At 37.9% G+C, this 20,059-nt stretch overlaps 8 protein-coding genes and 1 non-coding gene across 11 annotated transcripts; all 9 read left to right on the plus strand.

Moving 5' to 3' along the window:
* Positions 1-482: 482 nt before the first annotated feature.
* On the plus strand, positions 483-1,503 carry LOC110751787 (desiccation protectant protein Lea14 homolog). The gene is made up of 2 exons (XM_021952302.2): positions 483-826; positions 1,123-1,503. Exons 1-2 carry the CDS (start codon positions 621-623, stop codon positions 1,361-1,363), a joined length of 447 nt encoding a protein of 148 aa, XP_021807994.1. The 5' UTR covers positions 483-620; the 3' UTR covers positions 1,364-1,503.
* A 1,988-nt stretch (positions 1,504-3,491) lies between these two features.
* Positions 3,492-4,758, plus strand: LOC110751786 (desiccation protectant protein Lea14 homolog). The gene is made up of 2 exons (XM_021952301.2): positions 3,492-3,811; positions 4,250-4,758. Exons 1-2 carry the CDS (start codon positions 3,606-3,608, stop codon positions 4,488-4,490), a joined length of 447 nt encoding a protein of 148 aa, XP_021807993.1. The 5' UTR covers positions 3,492-3,605; the 3' UTR covers positions 4,491-4,758.
* Positions 4,759-4,907: 149 nt separating this feature from the next.
* Positions 4,908-6,050, plus strand: LOC110751734 (desiccation protectant protein Lea14 homolog). The gene is made up of 2 exons (XM_021952239.2): positions 4,908-5,486; positions 5,761-6,050. Exons 1-2 carry the CDS (start codon positions 5,203-5,205, stop codon positions 6,029-6,031), a joined length of 555 nt encoding a protein of 184 aa, XP_021807931.1. The 5' UTR covers positions 4,908-5,202; the 3' UTR covers positions 6,032-6,050.
* A 531-nt stretch (positions 6,051-6,581) lies between these two features.
* Positions 6,582-6,654, plus strand: TRNAA-AGC (transfer RNA alanine (anticodon AGC)). The gene has a single exon. It is a non-coding gene; the product is annotated as a tRNA-Ala (tRNA).
* A 695-nt stretch (positions 6,655-7,349) lies between these two features.
* On the plus strand, positions 7,350-7,997 carry LOC110751764 (late embryogenesis abundant protein At1g64065-like). The gene has a single exon (XM_021952269.2). The coding sequence runs from the start codon at positions 7,350-7,352 to the stop codon at positions 7,995-7,997; it is 648 nt and encodes a 215-aa protein (XP_021807961.1).
* A 2,037-nt stretch (positions 7,998-10,034) lies between these two features.
* LOC110751763 (late embryogenesis abundant protein At1g64065-like) lies at positions 10,035-10,898 on the plus strand. The gene has a single exon (XM_021952268.2). The coding sequence runs from the start codon at positions 10,123-10,125 to the stop codon at positions 10,783-10,785; it is 663 nt and encodes a 220-aa protein (XP_021807960.1). The 5' UTR covers positions 10,035-10,122; the 3' UTR covers positions 10,786-10,898.
* Positions 10,899-11,985: 1,087 nt separating this feature from the next.
* Positions 11,986-13,002, plus strand: LOC110751765 (RING/U-box superfamily protein). Its single transcript, XM_021952270.2, has one exon. The coding sequence runs from the start codon at positions 12,161-12,163 to the stop codon at positions 12,740-12,742; it is 582 nt and encodes a 193-aa protein (XP_021807962.2). The 5' UTR covers positions 11,986-12,160; the 3' UTR covers positions 12,743-13,002.
* A 108-nt stretch (positions 13,003-13,110) lies between these two features.
* On the plus strand, positions 13,111-16,200 carry LOC110751857 (S-adenosyl-L-methionine-dependent methyltransferases superfamily protein). 3 transcript variants are annotated; one of them, XM_021952389.2, is made up of 2 exons: positions 13,111-15,178; positions 15,967-16,200. In XM_021952389.2, exons 1-2 carry the CDS (start codon positions 13,749-13,751, stop codon positions 16,040-16,042), a joined length of 1,506 nt encoding a protein of 501 aa, XP_021808081.1. In that variant the 5' UTR covers positions 13,111-13,748; the 3' UTR covers positions 16,043-16,200. The 3 variants fall into 3 exon arrangements, with proteins under 3 accessions (XP_021808081.1, XP_088104345.1, XP_088104346.1); XM_088248219.1 differs by lacking the exon at positions 15,967-16,200 and adding an exon at positions 15,558-15,640; XM_088248220.1 differs by lacking the exon at positions 15,967-16,200 and having other exon boundaries at positions 13,111-15,452.
* Positions 16,201-17,065: 865 nt separating this feature from the next.
* LOC110751762 (reticulon-like protein B6) lies at positions 17,066-19,216 on the plus strand. The gene is made up of 5 exons (XM_021952266.2): positions 17,066-17,391; positions 17,943-18,123; positions 18,246-18,387; positions 18,608-18,677; positions 18,770-19,216. The coding sequence occupies exons 1-5, from the start codon at positions 17,175-17,177 to the stop codon at positions 18,931-18,933; spliced, it is 774 nt and encodes a 257-aa protein (XP_021807958.1). The 5' UTR covers positions 17,066-17,174; the 3' UTR covers positions 18,934-19,216.
* The last annotated feature ends 843 nt before the right edge of the window (positions 19,217-20,059 follow it).

The raw sequence follows: 20,059 nt of genomic DNA on the forward strand, positions 1-20,059 counted from the left end.
TAATATTCCAATTATTCAACTAGGCCCCTTGTGACTCGTCCACTGCGATGAATAAAGGCACCCATGCGTGGGTTTTGGATAATATTGGATATTTCAGTGCTATCTTTGTACACGCTTATATTATTTATTATTTTTTAATAAAACATATATTCCAATAATAATAAAAATAAAAATAAAAATTTGGCGATGAGAATTGGACCCACCATCCAGCCAAATAAATAGACATCACTGTCTCCACCGTTTAGATTGTCCAAACTTTTAAAAAAGACCCATCCCATCTTATCTCAACCATTACTTTTAGTACAAATTTCATGTCAAGCATCATCAATCCATCACAGGTATCTAAACACGGAGGAACACACGAACGGACACGTAAGATTGTCACGTGTCCTCCAGCCGACCTCCCTGCCACGTGTCGAAAACCCAGTGCACCCACAACCTCGTCTAATATTTTACTCAATATTCCACTGGAGATCCACCTCCTATAAATATCTCCACAAATATCAGTCTCAAAAACAAGCCTTGCAAGTCCTAAACCTAATCTAGTGTGTTGATCTCTTCGTTTGTATTAATATTTTGTTTTGCTGTTAGATTGTTGTCGGAGTGTGCTTCGATTGAAAATGTCTGAGTTGTTGGGAAAAGCCAAGAACTTCGCCGCAGAGAAAGTGGGTCATGCAAAGAAGCCAGAGGCAGAAGTCACAGATGTTGATTACAAGACGATGAGCTTAGGATCTGTTGAGTACCTTGCAAAAATCTCTGTGACCAATCCCTATGGAGTTGACCTCCCCATCTGTGATATCACTTACACCCTCAAGAGTGTTGGCAGGTTCCAATTCTCACTTTTTATTTGTTTATTTTTGTTATAGATACTCTTTCGATCCATGTGTTTTACTTCAATTTTCTAATTTGGTTTTTGTGTTTTCAATTTCGTCAATTTGGTTCCCGTGTTTTCATTCTCATAACGTGTACACTTGGTGTTAGTTTTACTTTGTCGGAAGAGATCTCGAGTTCAAATACGATCAATACACAATATTTTGATAAAAAAATTAAAGAAGATTAGTTCTATACCATGCTCATATATATAAAGTGACTTGATTTGTATGTGTACATGTCAATTTGTAGGGAGATTACATCTGGAACTGTACCAGATTCTGGTTCAATAGAAGGAAAGGAGATTACTGTGCTTGAGGTACTATTAAAGGTGCCACATAGCATATTGTTGACCTTGGCAAAAGATATTGGAGCAGATTGGGACATTGATTATGAGCTGGATATAGGCCTCACCATTGACCTTCCTGTCATTGGCAACTTCACCATACCACTTAACAAGAAGGGAGCGATCAAGCTTCCCAGCGTCTTCTGATCCATATGACCTTTGGGATTCTACGGCTTTGGTTATGTTCTGTAACTTTTCTTTTGTTGTTAATATACGTACATTAAGATATGGACTCTGTCTTTGCTAAGCACACGAGTGTTTTAAGTTTTTCTGGATTTTTATTTTCAGTTGGTTGAGCTCTTCCACCTCTATCTATGTGGGCAGAGGTTTGAAATTCCCAGACATTATATGAGTATTTGCGTAAACCTTCCTTCCTCAATCACTTATAAAAAATATTTAAGTTTTTTTCAAAATATGTTATGTACCAGTGATATTGGGAAGGAAAATTAAACCTACGACCTTAGCACAGAGTAAATGTTCTTAATAATCTAATTAAAAATATAATAAAAGCCCTAACAAGTTTGACCAAAGCCAAAGTTAGGGAATTACAAAGCAGTTACAACAGCAATGAGGGGAAAGGGATAAGAATATAAGCCTTATTAAACAAGTAAAGTTTATATCGGCTCTGGACTTTTAAAGTATTATATGTGTACTTTGATTATTGAAGTTAATGTCGATTATACTTTTTTAATGCCGATAACTGTCTATACTAGAAAGGAAAAAGCTCTAGCCTTCTCTCTCTCTGAGAAAAAACACTTCTAGAGCCGTTTTCATTTTGAGATTCTTCCTCCCCTCTCCCCTAGTCTCTTCCTCGCTTCTCTTCCTCCCCCATTTTCAAAGACAGAAAGCTTCCTCTATTTGTCTTCGTTTTATTATGATTTTCCTTCAACCATCACAGGTGGTTGTGTCATGGCGTCGTATCCCTACCTGCATTTTAGCGTCGGATCTCCTCCACCATCCTTTTTGCGGTTTCTTTTGGTTTGGAATAAATTACAGAGACTCTTTGGGTTCTTTGTGTAGTTTTCATCTCTTTTTTTGTGAGAGCTTTTCACTTCTTCTCTGTGAGTGCTTTTCGTCTCTCATTTGTAAGAGTTTTTCATCTCTTTTTTATAAGAGTTTTATTTGTATTATTATGACTTGGTTTTTTCAAACTTTATATCTTTTTTATTATTCTGAGTTTGCAATCTTAGTTGAGATGCCTATGCCAGAGTTTCTTCGATCATGCATAATCATTAGTGGAGGTGCACTTGATTGTCTTAATTTTGATGTTAGATTACTCTGTTATTGTAATGGCCATGTGTGGTTAGTTTGTATTAGTCATTTGTGGCTAGTAGCTTTTTTGGCGAAATTATAAATGCAATCACATAATTTCTCAACAAAAAAAAAAAGGAAAAAGCTTGGTTGAGGAGCTCATCCTCCAAACAAATAGAGTTTTGACACTTGGAAATTCCTTTCATTTGTTTTGAATTCCTTTAACTTTTGTTCTTTTGAATTTTTACAAGCGTCAAAATCTCATTTGTTATAATGATGTGCTCTTCCTCAATTTTAAGGAGCCAATTCATACTTTAGGAAAGAGCTTTAGTAATTTATGCTTTGAGAAGGCACTGTAGGGGTTTTCAAAGATGGATAGATTGGATTTAGGGAAGCTGAGTTGGGGTGTGATTTAGCAATGGAAGCTGAGTGGAAATTGGAATTTGGAGAAGAAGAAAGGGAAGGTTGCTGGAAGGACAACTTTGCCCTCAATATTGACAAAGAAATGGATGAAATGTTTCGAAATTTGACATTAGGGAGGAGATTGGCGAAAAAAATTAGTTTATATCCTTAATTAAACCAAAAAAAAAGTTGAACGTGAAAAATCGAATTACGTATTGCATTGCTAACATGTGTGAGGGTTTTGTATATCTGATAGATACCTTCAAATTATTCAATTAGGCCCCTTGTGACTTATCGACTGCGACTAAAGGCACCCAATTTGCCGATGAGAATGGGACCCACCATCCATCCAATTAAATAGAACATCACTCTCCACCGTCCAGATTGTCCAAAGTTAAAGAAAAAGACCCATCCCATCTTATCTCAACCCTTACTTTTAGTACAAATTTTCATGTTAAGCATCATCAATCCATCACAGATCTCTGAACACGGAGGAAACACGAGCGGACACGTAAGATTATCACGCGTCCTTCCTGCCGACCTCCTGCCACGTGGCGCAAACCCAGTGCACCCACTACCCCCTCTATATTTTACCCAAAAAATCCACTGAAGATCCATCTCCTATAAATATCTCCAAAAATATAAATCTCAGCGACAAGCCTGCAAGTCCTAAATCTAATCTAGTGTTGATCTCTTTCTTTGTATTAATATTTTTTTGTTGGTGTGTGCTCTGAAAATGTCTGAGTTGTTGGAAAAAGCCAAGAACTTTGTGGCTGAGAAAGTGGGTCATGTAAAGAAGCCAGAGGCAGAAGTCACAGATGTTGATTTCAAGACGGTGAGCTTTGGATCTGTTGAGTACCTTGCAAAAATCTCTGTGACCAATCCCTATGGAGTTGACCTCCCCATCTGTGATATCACTTACACCCTCAAAAGTGTTGGCAGGTTCCAATTCTCACTTTCAAACACTTTGGGTTCAATTTTTATTTGTTAATTTTTGTTATAGATGCTCAATTTGATCCTTGTGTTTTACTTGAATTTTCTAATTTGATTTTTGTATTTTCAATTTCGTCAATTTGGTCCCTTATTTTCATTTTCATAATGTGTAAGAATCAAGATTGTCAAACATCAAAATAGATTACGGTCAAATTAGGCAAAGGGATCAAGATTGTCAAATTCAAAGCATAAAGAACAGAATAAAAATTTGAACAGAACATACCATTGGTGTTGTGGTGTTGGTTTTACTTTGTCGGAAGAGATCTCGAGTTCAAATGCGATCAATACACATTTTTTTGATAAAAATAAAAATAAAAAGATATGTTTCTATGCCATGCTCCTGTATATAAAGTGACTTGATTTGTATGTGTACATGTGAATTTGTAGGGAGATTGCATCTGGGACTATACCAGATCCTGGTTCAATAGAAGGAAAGGAGATTACTGTGCTTGAGGTACTATTAAAGGTGTCACATAGCATATTGTTGACCTTGGCAAAAGATGTTGGAGCAGATTGGGACATTGATTATGAGCTGGATATAGGCCTCACCATTGACCTTCCTGTATTTGGCAACTTCACCATACCACTTAACAAGAAGGGAGCGATCAAGCTTCCCAGCCTCTTCTGATCCATATGACCTTTGAGATTCTATGGCTTTGGTTATATATTCTGTAACTGTTCTTTTGTTGTTAATACAAGTACATTAAGAAATGGACTATGTCTTTGCTCAGCACCCCGTTTTTATCAGCGGGTATAATTCAGTTGGCTGAGCTCTTCCACCTCCACTTATGTCGGCAGAGGTTCAAAACTTCCAGACACCCATGAGTATTTGTGTAAACCCCCATCCCAATAAGTTGTACTAAAAAAATATATTGAAGTTTCTTTTTTAATGTTCATTTTATATACAAGTGATGTTGGGCAGGATAATCGAACCTAGGAGTTCGGTCAGAGTAAATGCTCTTAATTATTTAATTAAAAATATAATAAAACTGTAAAAAGTTTGACCAGAGCCAAAGTTGGGGAATTACAAAAGCAGGAACAGGAGGGGAAAGGGATGAGAAGGAATATAATGGCCTTATTAAACAAGTAAAAGACCCAAAATATTGCTTCCACAACATGATGAATCTACAGAACAAATTCTATTTTACCGGATGGAAAATAAAAGGAACCCAGTTCTTTATTTATATTTTGGAACTATATACGAGAAAGAGATGCAAGAAAAGGATCATGGTTGGCCATATATACATACATCAACCTAAGCTCTCCTTGTCTATGGGAGCATAACAAATAAGCTCAAAGTTAATTACAAATTTACAAATATATTTTCCTCTTCAATAATAATGCAAAGAAGTGCAACTTTTGTTTCTTCTGCATTTTCGAATACGTTTTGGAAAGTGTCACAGTTAGCGGGCAATGCCAAAAACTATGTAGTGAACCTGGCCAAGGGCTTTTTGGAAGGGAGATTGGCTGAGATGAAGAAAAGATCTGCGCTTATTGTGGGCCTTCAATTTGAAAACCTAAACTTCGACTCCATAGAACTCGTTTTCAAGATCTCCGTGTACAACCCCTTCGAGTTTTATCTTCCCGTCAGTCGGGCCTCTTTCAAATTGAAAAGCGGCGGCAGGTTTGATCCAAATTTCATACTACCGGTTATTTAAAATGATGCGTTTATATCTCTCTCATCAGGTGATTTTAGTCACGTAATGATTGAAATAAGCATACCTACGACACTTGTGATCTCTTTCTTTGCGTGTCCGATAACATAACATGCTAAACTATCTGTCAAAAAGTAACTTCTTTTTTGTGAACATAAATGAATTTTAAATTGTATGTTCAAGCAAGCTCATTTGGAATATATTGATTGTTTTCTACTATATATGTGCATATGAGTGGAGCAGCGAGGCTTTATCAGCGACGTTGAAAGAGCCTGCATCACTGAAGCCTGGAGAAGAGTCCATTTTGTTGGTGTTGGCAAAGGTGCCATTCAGTATGCTCATGACCTTGGCAAAGGACATTTCTGAAGATGCAGATATTGACTATGAGATCGATTTCAACATCCAAATTAAGCTTCCTATCATTGGGGCCATTTCCTTGCCAATCCCTTGCAAACAACAGGGCCAGCTCAAGATTTCTGAACTGTTTAACAATTTGTTGAAGGAAATTAATTAATACTCTCTGATGCCTTGGAGAGGGAAAAAAAATAAAATAAAGATCTCATTGGTTGGGATCCATAATAACCCAAAATGTTAAGAAATACAAATTCACCATGACTATATTAATGATGAAATTAAACTCATCATCTAAATCATGAGCCAAGAAGACCGAGGGATTCTTTTAGCTTGTGTAATGGTTTTTGTGGATTCTTACCCAAATAAGACAGAGTTTATATGCGAAATGTGTACGGAGGAGAGTCAAAGGCTTGTTTTAATGGTTCGGCTCTAAAATTACAAAGATGATCCTCTATAACTACTGAATATCAAATAAATTTTTTAGAGCTATATTATTTGGGAAAAATAAAAAAGCAAATGGAATGATTATTAAGCGGATCACTAAAATTTGCCAACTCATCTCCTACTTTATTTGCTTCACTAAACATCAAGTTAAGCCTGAAAAGCTCCTTACTTGAGCTTATATATGTTGAGTGTTGGCTAGTTATGCCACGTGTCCCAGTCACATTGGATTGATACAAAATATTAAAATTTAAAATAATAACCAAATCGGGGATGTAGCTCAGATGGTAGAGCGCTCGCTTAGCATGCGAGAGGTACGGGGATCGATACCCCGCATCTCCATTTCCACTCATCTTATTTTATACGTCCATGTGTATGGGTTTTTGGGAGACAAAGTCCAATTCTTCCCTCATCTTTTTGTCCATTTGTATGAGTTTTTGGGAGACAAAGTCAAACAGTGTTCTTTGTTAAAAGCAAAGGATTTATGACGTCAAATTTAATGATTTAGCATAGTGGCTCTATCATTTACCCGGAACATACAAAAATTTCTCCTCTTTCTCCCCTATAAATTAAAAAAACCATATATAAACTCCACCATCCAATTATTTATATTCTCAACAAACAAATCCATCTTATTTTATACGTCCATGTGGGATCGCAATATTGCGCTCAACCCCATATGTCAACACTTAGTGTTAATACATTTTCTTGTGGTGGTTAGCCAATTATTAGGACAATTTATTCAGTAATTAGTATACCAAAACCCTCTTTTTTTCTTATTAATAATAATAATTAATTAATTAAGCCCCTGTAAGACTTTCCTCCTCATGGCTGCTGTCAAAGTCCAAATAGAAAACCAACCAGAGATATTCCTCCTTCACACCTTCATGGCAGAACATTCAAAGTCACGGACACGTTAATCACCAAATTTTCCTCACTGCCTCTCACTTTTGGTTCTTTTGGTCACAACAAAATAGAGAAAACAAAAAACATAAAAAACTCATTTTTCAAGTTCATAGCCTTTCAAGAACTCAAACATGGCTGATCACAAGGACCAACATCAGCAGCAGCAACCCCATGGCTCAAAGAGAGAAGAAGAAGAAGTCATAACAACATTTTCTCCCACAATATTTTCTCCCAAGTCATTTCCCAGGAGAAGAAGAATCAAATACTGTGGAATTGTCATTGCACTTGTTCTGCTCCAGATAGTAGTGCTTGGGGTGCTTTGCCTCACTGTGTTTCGCTTCAAGGATCCCAACATCAAGCTGGCTGCAATTTCTGTCAACAATTTCAGCAGCGCGCTTGGAACATCCACTGCCATCAACATGACACTGAGGGCAGAAATTAAGGTGAAGAATCAAAACTGGGGTAAGCTGAAATATGATGAGAGTTTATTGGTTTTGTCACATGAGGGTATTACAGTTGGACAAGGAACAATTCCAAAAGGGTCTATTAAGATGAGGCACAGCAAGCAGGTGAGCGTTTCGGTGGAGGCAAATCTTGATGGCAGACCATCCTCAAGCAGTGATATTAGTTCAGGGGTTTTGAATTTGAAGAGCTATGCCAAGCTGAGCGGGAAGGTGAGTATGGTGGGTCTGGTGAAGAAAAGAAGAAGTGGGGAAATGAATTGCAGTTTGACAATTAGTTTGGCCCGGCAGGCAATCCAGGAATTCCACTGCCAATGAAAATTCTGACTCGGAAGAGGCCGGAAACTTATTGCTTTCTTCTTCTTTTTGGTCTGGAATTTTTTTATCGACTTTAAAGTTTGTATCCGGAGTCTCTCTGTTGTAGTTTTCTCTGATACTTGTGCTGATGATTGTATATGCCTTTATTTGTAAACATTTTTTGTGCTTGAGTTTTAGCTTGTTGAACCTAAACTATGCAGAGGCAATGCAGAGATTAAATACCTTTTGATCGGTCTATCCTGTAACAAATTGGTCTAGAATTTTTAGTAAAGCTACTGTAGTTTCTCTGATACTTCTGCTGATTATTGTTTGCCTTGATTTGTAAATGCTTTTAGCTTGTAGAACCTAAAATAACCAAATGAAATCTTTAATAAGTTTTTAGTACAGTCCGACGTATCAAACAAGCCCATTACTGTAATAATTTGGTGCTACTTTTATTCATCTTTTAAAGATGGTTTGGTTTGCAGTGAGGAACCAAAATCCAAAATCACCATGGTCGGAACTTGAGAGAAAAAGTTAGAGACTTGCAGCAAGCAACAAAGACAATGAAATATCCTTATCTGACTTGTCAAAAATTGATGCAATTACTCCAATGATGGATTCATTTTTCTTTCCCTATACCCTTAAAAACTATGTTGCTTTCAAGGATTTAGTCAAGGGAAAGAAAATGTATTGATATTCTTGAAAGTAGCTAGCTAGGTCCAGCAGAAGCTTCTTTGAATTTAATGGTAGATGTCTATGTGTTCTCATCTCTAGTCTCCACAACTAAGTCAACTACATTAGTTTGGAGCTTGATTTTTGACAGGCCCAAAAGGTGGGAAGTTGGGAATTTGGGCCGATCCTATATATGAAAGTTGGAATCCAACTCATAAATCACATAGAACAAGTGTGGAACGAGTGATTATTTGGTCGGAATGTACCCCTCTTAGGTGGTATAACCAATATCCACCAATGTTATAACACATAAAATGTAATTTAATAACATTTCAGTACGTATCATATAATAGTTTCTCACGTGTCACTGTCTCATAAAATCAAAATTAAATAAAATTAATTGTATTAGCTACACAGTGGGGATCAATATGTTGTTTGCACTTGGTACCCGGCAAAGAGTAGGGTTAAAGAAACAATCGCCAAGCAATTAGTCACATAGTGGAAGTAGTAGGTAATGCGAAACTTCTATCATTTTTGTACTTTACAAAGTAATAAAATCTTGTCAAAAGGAAGGTGAGGCCTTTTTATATTGTAGTAATGCCGGTAGATGAAATGTTATGATGCTAACTATAAATATAAATCCTGTCAAAACAAAAAGAGTGCCGGGGAAAGAAAGGCTTCCTTTCTTCCATCCATTTATTTAATATAAATAAATGGAAGATGAGAAAGTAGTTAAAAGTTGGTGGCACACTACACTAAGGAATAATTACGAATTATAATAATTTTCTATTTTATAGATGATAATAGTCAATTGCATGAAATAATTATATTTAGAATTTCATATGGTTTGTCTCACTCAAGTAGGCGCCAGCACCACCATATTTGACAATCCTTAAAGAGACCTCCCGTCTGCATAAAATCAATCACTCTCAGAATTTATCATATTTCATTCATTCATCCCTAAAACGATGCATTTTACGTATATATACAATATCAATACAGAAAATATAAACAAAGACTCTTCATCATACAAAAGGGGGATTCGAACTTAAGTAAAAGGGGGACGAGTTCACTACTCTAGCCAACTGGCCTAAACCCACATCTACCTTCATAATTGTGTTGATGTACCCAAAAAAAGTCATATGTTCAAATTTTATATAAATAATAAATCTGAAAAGAAAAAAAATTATTTTTCAGTCTCAAATAGTAGCAGCTTCATACTACAATTATGTGTGAACTTTAGTGGAAGTCAAGATTGAGCAGCTTGAAATATTTTGGGTAGGCAAAAGGCACAACAATATGTGTCAACATTTTGTAGAAAACTCAAACTTAGCCCATCGTATTCCCACTTCCCCCTAAACAAATACTATAAAAATACACTACATTCATTTACATATTAACACTAACTCTTCCAAAACCTCAGCTTTCCTTAACCCCTCTCCCCTCCCCATCTCTTCTCAACCCTCTAGCCATGGTGGAGAAGGAGCAGGTCAGACCACTAGCCCCTGCCGCCCACGGCCAGAGCAGCGACGCTGACGAGGCTGCCCTTCACTTGAAAGAAGTTAGACAAAAAAAGTTCATCAACTGCTGCGGCTGCATAACAGCCTTGCTCTTACTCCTAGCCGTGGTGATCATAATTCTAGCGTTCACTGTGTTCCGCGTGAAGGAGCCAAAGATCAAAATGAACAAAGTCACAGTTACAAGGCTGGAGCTGATCAACAACAACACAACCCCTAAGCCGGGCTCCAACATATCGTTAACAGCCGATGTGTCGGTGAAAAATCCCAACGCGGCTTCGTTTAGGTACAGCAACACCACCACCACTCTGTATTATCACGGCAAGGTGGTGGGGGAGGCTTATGGCTCGCGGGGCCAGGCTAAGGCCCGACGGACCATGAGAATGAATATAACTGTCGATGTCATAACTGATCGGCTCATATCCAATCCCAATTTGTGGGCGGACCTGGGATCGGGGTTATTGACTATGAGTAGCTATTCTAGAATTCCAGGGAGGGTGAATATGTTGAATATTATCAAGAGACATGTGGTTGTGAAGATGAATTGTACTATGACCGTTAACATTTCCAGCCAGGCAATTCAAGAACAAAAATGCAAGAGGAAAGTTAATCTCTAGGTTTGTAGTTTATTTATAAGGTTTAAATGTAGAGAAGTGTGAGTAGAATATATGGATGTAAGCTTTTATAAATATGGTTATATTATACGTAAATGCGTAGAATTGTACTTTAACTCAATGGTATATCCTTATCAAAAAGTTTAGACGAACTCAATACAAGAGGCGAACATGTTGCCCTAACGAGAGTTGTTATTATATCGTTAGACTATTAAACATATAATATGATACATCATCCCTTTCATTTAGTCTTTGTTTATTTTGATTTTCTTCAATACTGAATCACTCCACTCCAACACTTTGCCAGTACTTCATAGCCAATGCCCAGAAGTCAATAATCGATCATTAAATAAAATAAAATAGCGTATGTGTGATGACATGCTTATGTAAACAGCTCTTCTAAGGATATTTAAACAAATTAATAATTTTAGATTAGTTTGGATGCCAACGTTCCTTCAAATGGCATTTGATTATTTCCAAATGGTCTGGCTTTGAGGGGCCAAATCCAAATTCTTTTATCAAAGAAGATCGCGTTGATCAAAATATGACACGTATTGTATAAAAGAAAAACAATTCAAGTCGAAGCTCAGACTATACAGATCTTTTAACATAGCAAGTTCATGAACTCTTCATGATCTTTTAACATTCTAAATCTAGGGGATTTTACTTCATTTTTGTTTTCAAAAATTAGTTTATAATTTAATGTATAATATTGAAAATTATCCACGTTATAACACATGTGGATTGATTAACATGACAATGTTTTAAAAATTACACAAAAGTCTCCCGCTTCATAATACTTAAACTTAGATGTCAATGAGGTCTAGTCCACTAAAAAATGACATTGAGTTCCAGACAAATTTTGAATAAAAACTTATATCTAGACATTTAAACCAAGAGATTCGAGTATCGAGCATATTATACTAATAGTTTTATTTTATATTTCTTATTAATTTAAAGAAAAACGAAAGCCCAAGCCCAACCCAAAACCTATTAAACCATGCAAATACAAACAAAATCAAATCCTCAAGAGTTGTTCTACCCACCACCCAAAAATAAGAGGAAAAATGAAGAAGAGAAAATTAGGAGAAAAACTTAGTTGTAATATGAATAACACAATTTTTCTATTCCGGTCAATAATATTATGCCACGTAAAAATGTTGTACTTATATGCGTTTGATGGAACTTTTCCTTCAAAATTAGGGTGATAATCACTACCACTCACTCACCACTCACATTTTCCCACCAATTTAATGCTGTCTCTGGTGTGAGTATTAAATGCAGCAGCTGGATTACCCACCCACCTTCTCTCCCCAAAAAAAAATCCCACCCAACTCCCAATGGCTAAAACCCCCCTACCTCCTCCCCTCCTCTTCCAATGTCGTCCGCCCCAAACCCCACCCACCCCTCCACCCAAAATTACCTAACTACCCTCGGACTCGGCTATGGCATCGCCATTGCGCTCGGCTTCCTCGTCCTCTTCTCCACTCTCCTCCTGGCCTCCTACATCTGCTGCCGCGTCTCCCGCCACCACCACCACCCGCCTCCCAATCCGAACCGGAACCCGAACAACTCCGACGGCATCATCCTCCCCCGAATTATCTTCGTCGCGGAGGACGACAACGACCAGCAGCAGCAAGACGACGATGAGAACGCTGCCGTCGGGATCCACCAGAGCGTCATCAACTCCTACCCCAAGTTCCCCTTCTCCAAGGACGTGACGGCCGCCGATTCGTCCACGTGCTCCATCTGCTTGTGCGACTACAAGGACGCCGAGATGCTTCGGATGATGCCCGAGTGCAGGCACTACTTTCACCTGATGTGCCTCGACGCGTGGCTCAAGCTCAACGGGTCGTGCCCGGTTTGCCGGAACTCTCCGTTGCCGACGCCTCTGTCTACACCGTTGCAGGAGGTCGTGCCTTTGTCTCAGTACCCGGCCGATCGGAGATGGAGGAGGTGACTGATTGTCCTGATTGACTGATATCTTCTTGAGTTTTTATCCTTTTATTTTTTATTTTTAGTTGTTTGTTTTGGGTTTTGGGTTTTGGGTTTTCTGTTTTGTATTGGTTGTGTTGGTTTGGGAATTGGGAAATGTAAATTTGGTTTTTTCTTCTTCTTTGGGTACTGATTTTGTGACATTAGTGAAGTGGATTATGCACAAACAACTGTGTCTCATGGAATTTGATTAATGTTAATTACTTTGATTTGGGTGATGATAAAGTTTTCGAATTCATTTTTAATCATCTACATACATGGTTGCCAACTTGCCATGTGAGGAAGGGAGACCCTTGTGAATTTTGTTTGTCATTCACTTAAAGCTTCTTGTGTGTTTTCTTTCTTGCTTGGTTCCTAATCATGTTCAGTACTTGAAAAAACCAATTCTTTCTTTAATCACAGGGTCATAGGGTTAGGGTTGCTTGTGCTTCAATTCAGCTTTCCATAAGATATTTGCTATTTTTTCTCGAAAGGAGGGGACTTGGAGCTCTAAAAAAAGTCAAATTGAACTATGTAAGCGTTGTGCAGCAACAGTGTAGCACGTGTTTGTTCAGTGTTGCGGCTGATCCTCTAGATGTCTCTTAATCACACTGCACAATAACATAATTACCACATTTCTAATGTTTGATTTATTCACCCTTCACTTTTTTATTCCTTAGATTTGAAGGAAAAGGAATTAAAAAAAGTACTGATCCCCATATTCTTAATAAAACAAGAAATCAATCCTTCTCAATGACTTTTGCATTCTGATAAAGTGCTCATGAAAATCTGCCCAATAAGCTCTTCGATCAAATAAAACAAATGCAACCTTTGGACTCTGATCTCAAAGCTACCAATCTCTATGCACCCTTTAGATTTGAATTGTTGCTGAAAATCATTGGGGTTATGTTTGGTCAGCGCTTATTTCAAAAGCTGCTTTTCTTTTCTGTAGCGGCATACAAATTCCAGCTTTTCATCTCAGTGTGATAGATATGAGGAAACCAAATGTTTTTATGAAGTTAGGAACATGGAGAGGAGGAGTTCGCAGATCGATCTTTGTATTAAGTATCTTTGCTCTTCTCATCTCTCTTGGTACTTTATCCAAATTCAACTCTCTCGGATCATTTCATGTCACTGATACTCTCTGCAATTATGTAAACCCTGAGAGCCAAAGCAGGCCAGACAGCCATTTGAGAAGAACTCTTGAAACTGTTATTCAGAAAATCCAACAAGAGCTCGAAAAGTTCAGAGATTCAGAACCAGAGCCGTCTTCATCGAAACATGTGCTGAAATACAGTTCCTTTCTTGCTGATATTTTGGGGCATATTAAGTCAGTGCAGACATCTCTGTCACAGAATGAAGAGACTCATAAGCTGAACAGTGGTACCAAAGACATCCATCCTCTCTTAAAACCGAAGCAGCAATCCGATGAGCCTGCTGATTACTTTCTGATCGAGGAGATTCGAAAGTATGTCAAGATCAAGCCGAATAGATTAGGAAAGCAGAATTTCATGGGAGCCAATGGAACTTTCACCAGTATTGGCCATGCCTGCTTTGCTATGAAGAAAGAGCTTGAAGAATACATGGACTATGACATTGGTGAAATCTGCAACGATGATTGGAGGCTGGCTCAGAAGCTAATGGTTCATGGATGTGATCCACTTCCAAGGAGGAGGTGCTTTTCCAGGGCCCCAAAGCTATACAGCAAGCCATTTCCAATTCACGAGTCCATGTGGAAGCTCCCTGATAATCGAAATGTCCGGTGGAGCAACTACAGGTGCAAGAACTTTACTTGCTTGGCAAGCAACAAGACTCAAAAGGGGTTCTTCAAATGTGCAGATTGCTTCAATCTTCAAGACCATGAAAAGCCCAGATGGATCAAACCAGCATATCTAGACACCAATTCAAATGTGACTGCAGATTTCCTAATCCCTGAAGTGCTTAACATCAAGCCTGGAGAGATCAGAATTGGACTGGATTTTAGTGTAGGAACTGGGACTTTTGCAGCCAGGATGAGGGAATTCAATGTCACTATTGTCTCAGCAACTATCAATCTTGGGGCACCTTTCAACGAAATGATAGCTCTTCGTGGACTCGTCCCGCTTTACTTGACGATCAATCAACGGCTGCCATTTTTCGATAACACTCTGGATTTGATCCACACAACAAGATTTCTAGATGGCTGGATTGATTTTGTGCTGCTGGACTTTGTTTTGTATGATTGGGACAGAGCTCTGAGGCCTGGGGGTTTCTTGTGGGTTGACAGCTTCTTCTGTTTGAAGGAGGATTTGAGTGATTATTTGGAAGCCCTTAGGATGCTGAGATATAAGAAGCACAAATGGGTTGTTGTTCCAAAGCTTGATAAAGATGATAAAGAGGTTTTCTTTTCTGCTCTATTAGAAAAGCCGGGTAGACCTTTCCGGTAATCTTATTAGATTTGATCTTAATTATGTCTGATAATCACATAATTGATCTTATGTCTGATAATCTTTATTGTGTTTACACATGAGGTTACAATTTTGAATATGATTTCATTTCCAGTTAGATGAGGTTCATTGTGAATGTGATGTGTATGCCTAGTTTTTTCTGCCACAAGGGAAAAGTTTCAGCAGGGTCCATTTTTTCTTGTCAATGCAATAAGAATGACCATAAATTAGAGGTGTTCACACGGCCATTTTGCATTGTAGGAGTTGTTTGTCAATTTCAGTCATCAATTTTCCCATTTTTCCTTGCTGCAGATAAGGGTCCACAAATGTCAAGTTGAAGAAAAAGACACTAATATTAGGTATATTGTTTTGCAGACCAGTAACATGAAACTTGTAGATGTAGCGGTTGCCCAACTTCAAATCTATTCAAAATGTTAGAATCAGTCGCTTACACATAAGTGGATAGTTTCACATGAGACTCGTAATGCATCAACGTGCGGGTGACTCCCTAACAAAATCCTTGCCAAAAACATGAAGCCAAAAGAAAAAATGTGAGAGCCAGCATCTTGAATGTGACATGAGGGCTGGAAGAGCCTTTGTGATCCGTGGGCTTCAGGCCCCTCACTTGATAGTTGTTTGCAAATCAAATAGCTGCATATAGTTTTTTTATATTTGCCCAGTGAATATTACTGCATGAAAAAGAATGGACATCAATCATCATTCCATTTCATTTCAAGGGTAAACTCTTTTTCATACTGATTGATTGTGACTAAAATGTCGACAGTCGATGCACATTCTTTTTAACGGACTCGGATTGCTGTCCAGTGGGCCGGCTGGCCCAGAGCTCTACCAGAAACTGACGTATTCCGCCAACCAGCAAGATTCCAAGGTCCCATGCCGAAGAAAAAATAAAGAAGAAAGATTCAAAAGCTGCATTAACAGCTTAAAAGTGTAAAAACCCTCTTGTAAAGTTTAATAAATTACAAACAATTATCTTTCATCTGGAGAGTTAATTTGTACTCGAATCAAGGTAAAATAATAGCTAACAAAATCCTTTAGAAAGTTGAAACTTTACAAATTCCTATTTTAGTGGTTAAAAGTGAGCCTAAAATCTCTGAGTTATGATGCCAACTCATGCCAATTTTATTTACCGTGCAAATTTGGGATCTTTTCTTTTCTTTTCTTTTTCCATCCTAGATCTTAGGTTTTGTCTGAAGCGGAAAATAAATACCACTTCAAGAAATGGTGGCGACTTTGAAAAAAAACCAAAAGGAAAAAGAAAAAGAAAATAGTGGCGAGTCATGCTAGAATCTGTAAGATAGTTTTCATACACAAATTATTCGCTCGTATTTTCGGTGAGAATTCAACTCATGAGCTTTCAATGCCTACATTATAGACTTTTTTGAAGTAGAAAAAACCTCTTGTTATTGTGTAGGATTTAAAACCTACCAAATTTTCATACAATTAATTTTTGTTCTACTTAATTTCGTTATAAACTTGCCAAAGTTTTAAATTTTAAATTGATCCCTAAAACCATCCCCATCACAAAACAAAAAAAATGAAGGGAAGCAAACCACATCTGAATCTATCTCTAATTTCTCTACATCACACAAACGCTACGTGGAGCCCTCTAAGAAAAGTGGACCCCACAACCCACCCACGAAAAAAAGTCACCCGACCGTCCAAACCACTCATGTCTTGATTTCTCCGCGCCACGTGGTTCGCAACCTGTCAAACCCAAGTCGGTCACTTTACCATTTCAAATTTTCCCGGACCGACTGGCTCTGGACCCGAACCGCAAGGCTCGAGCAAATCTACAAAATCAACGGTCCAGATCTAGTCTCGTGTCCCGCAACCTTATATAGCTCGCTCTTATCCCCACCCCAAAACCCTACTTTACTCTGACGGTGTGTTATTATTTCGGTCACTCATCTGAAAGTTTCGGGAGATTTCATTTTCATTTATATTTTTGTTTTTGGGGTTTCGGAGATCATGGCTGACCAGTCGGAGAGTGCCGGTTCGACGGTGGAGCACGATAAATCAATGATGGAGAAGATCAGCGAGAAGATCCACGATCACGACTCGTCGTCTTCGTCGTCATCTGACTCGGATAACGAGAAACCGGAGTCGCCCAAGTCTGAGAAGCCCAAGGTTTTCAGGATTTTCGGGAGGGAGAAACCAGTTCACCATGTTTTCGGTGGAGGAAAGCGTACGGACATCCATTCTCTCTCTATTTGTTTTTTATTTATTTTATTTGATTTGAAACTAAGAATCATATCTTTTAGAAAAAAAAAAAAATTTGAACATTGTCTTTTGAAAGAAGTGAAACGAGTATGCTAGTTTGATTTGTGTGTGGATTGTGTAGGTTTTAGGTTGATCTGAGATCGTGATTATTTTTCTTGGTTAGATGCTTTTATGCTTTGTTTGGGTGCTGAGAAAATTTCTGAACTTGTGGGTTTGATTTCTTATTTCTTCTATTGTTTTGTTCGGGTGCTAGGAAACTATAGAAAAAAATATATATGGGCAGGAAGATGCGAACGTTTGTGTTTTTCGAGCAGAAATATAGAGTAACTAAGTTCCTTTTTCTTCTTCATTTACATCTTCTTTAGCAATGGTTCCGATCTTCTTAGTTGATCTGTTAATCACTTCATTTACTTTGATATTTGGATCTTCAATGCCGTTTGGTAACTCGGATGCTCTTTCTTTAGTTATCGCATTAGAGTCCAGACTTCAGATTTTGACATTTCTAAAATGTTGCAGCTGCTGATGTGTTCTTGTGGAGAAACAAGAAGGTTTCAGCTGGTGTTCTTGGTGGAGCCACTGCAGTCTGGGTCCTTTTTGAGTTGCTTGAGTACCACCTGCTTACTCTTGTTGGCCACATTTTAATTGGTACCCTAGCGGTCTTGTTCCTCTGGTCCAATGCCCATTCTTTTATCCACAAGTAAGATACTGGGTTTTTCCAAATTCATGGTTTCATCTTCTGGGTGCTTGCATAGGATCTGAATATAATTTATGATTCTGTTTCGATCTTTGCCTTCTAAGTTAATAAATTTGCTTTTGTAGGACTCCACCTCGCATCCCAGAAGTTCGTCTTCCTGAGGAACCATTCCTGCAGGTTGCTTCTGAGCTGAGACTTCAAATCAACTGGGCTTTTGCGGTCCTTCATGATATTGCATCTGGCAGAGAATTGAAGAAATTCCTGATCGTACGTAGAATTGATCTCTATAACTCTTTTTGATAAGCTTTTCAATCAGCGTATGATGACTAGATTGGTTATTTAATGGGTTTAAAGTTTAAACAGCTTAATGTGCTTAGTTTATTGTCCCATCAGGATTGCTAGTTTTTAGAACTTGTTGCTATGCTATAATTCTTATACATAAACTTTATTTTTTAAGTTTGCTCTGATAATGTACTGTCGATTTCAGGTTATTGCTGGCTTGTGGGTTGTTTCAATTGTGGGGACTTGGTGCAATTTCTTGACCTTGTTTTACATAAGTAAGGACTACGGAAAACTTGTGTTGTGTGCACAAATTTGTTGTTTGATTTATTATTGTACTGATTTTAATAATCCTCATTTTGTAAAACAGCTTTTGTTTTGCTGCACACGGTGCCTGTCCTTTATGAGAAGTATGAAGACAAGATAGACCCATTTGCAGAGAAGGCAACTATTGAATTCAAAAAGCACTATGCAGTGTTTGATGCCAAGGTTCTGAGTAAGATTCCGCAGGGGCTGAAAAACAAGAGGTCTTAGAAAGGCTGAAGTGTTTTGTTGTGCTTTAAAAGCTCTAGGTTTTGTAGTTGAGCTTCCCATGCTGTTCAAGTGTTTGGGTTTTGTTATTCAAATGACTATTTATGTGGTCTTAGTTTCCAGAATTAGTTTTGTGTTGTGCTTATACGTAATCACGGGAAGCCTTTAAACAGCACATTAGCCATACGTTTATTTTGACAACTTTATGTTTTCCAATGCTGTCTTGTAAATTGGTTGTCGCTTATTTGAACAGTTATGGTGTATGTTATTTCATGCTGCTTCTCCTTTTGGTTGCGAGCAAGATATTTTGGTCCTCAAGTTATATGAAAGTTTCGCATTGTGTCCCAAACAAGCCTGAATTAAATCAGGTGGCTGTGGCGTGCTTTGATATATTGCTAGTGTTTCAAGTATATTCCTTATATGAATTGATCATCTATTTGCATTTGGTTTAGATTTTTGGACATCAAGTTAGTCTCTGAAATGTGGCATAAGCATGTGAGCTTGACATGTTTCTGGAAATGGAAATGTTATTGTTCGTTGAGAATCCTGTTACGTCTGCTCTAAACTCATCCTCTCATTCTGATTATAATTCAATGTTCATAGGATTTAAGATTTTGTAATGCGATCCTCTTCAACTCAAATTTGTTGAATTTGTTTGGTTTGACCTTAAAAGTGACCCGAATGTTGGTGTATGAGTTCAATCCGATCAAACAGAATTGTATGGAATTGGTTAGGGTTAGTTTGGGAGTGATTTTGGGTACGATAAAAGGCACTTCTATAAAGAATCACTTTTCACGTACTAGTCCATATTTTCACATACTAGTCCATATAATCAATTTAAATGGGTGTGGGTGTCACATTCAACATGCCTTCAGGGAACGTAACTCTGCTGCTGATATGCTTGTTTTTATTGGGATGTCTGAGACTTTGGGTCTCCATATTTGGGACTCTACCCCTGCTGCTGTGAGACAATTAATGTATAATGATTTGTGTAGGGTTTGTACCCTTAAATATGTTGCTGTTTAGTGTTTGTGTTGGGCTTCAGCCCTCCTTGTTACCCAAAAATAAAAAGTACTTTGAATGGATTGTACATTGTGAGCCCATATTTTCTCAATATATGTGTATGGTT

This window comes from Prunus avium, chromosome 2 (assembly GCF_965620075.1).
Source record: "Prunus avium chromosome 2, drPruAviu1.hap1.1, whole genome shotgun sequence".
NCBI lineage: Eukaryota > Viridiplantae > Streptophyta > Magnoliopsida > Rosales > Rosaceae > Prunus > Prunus avium.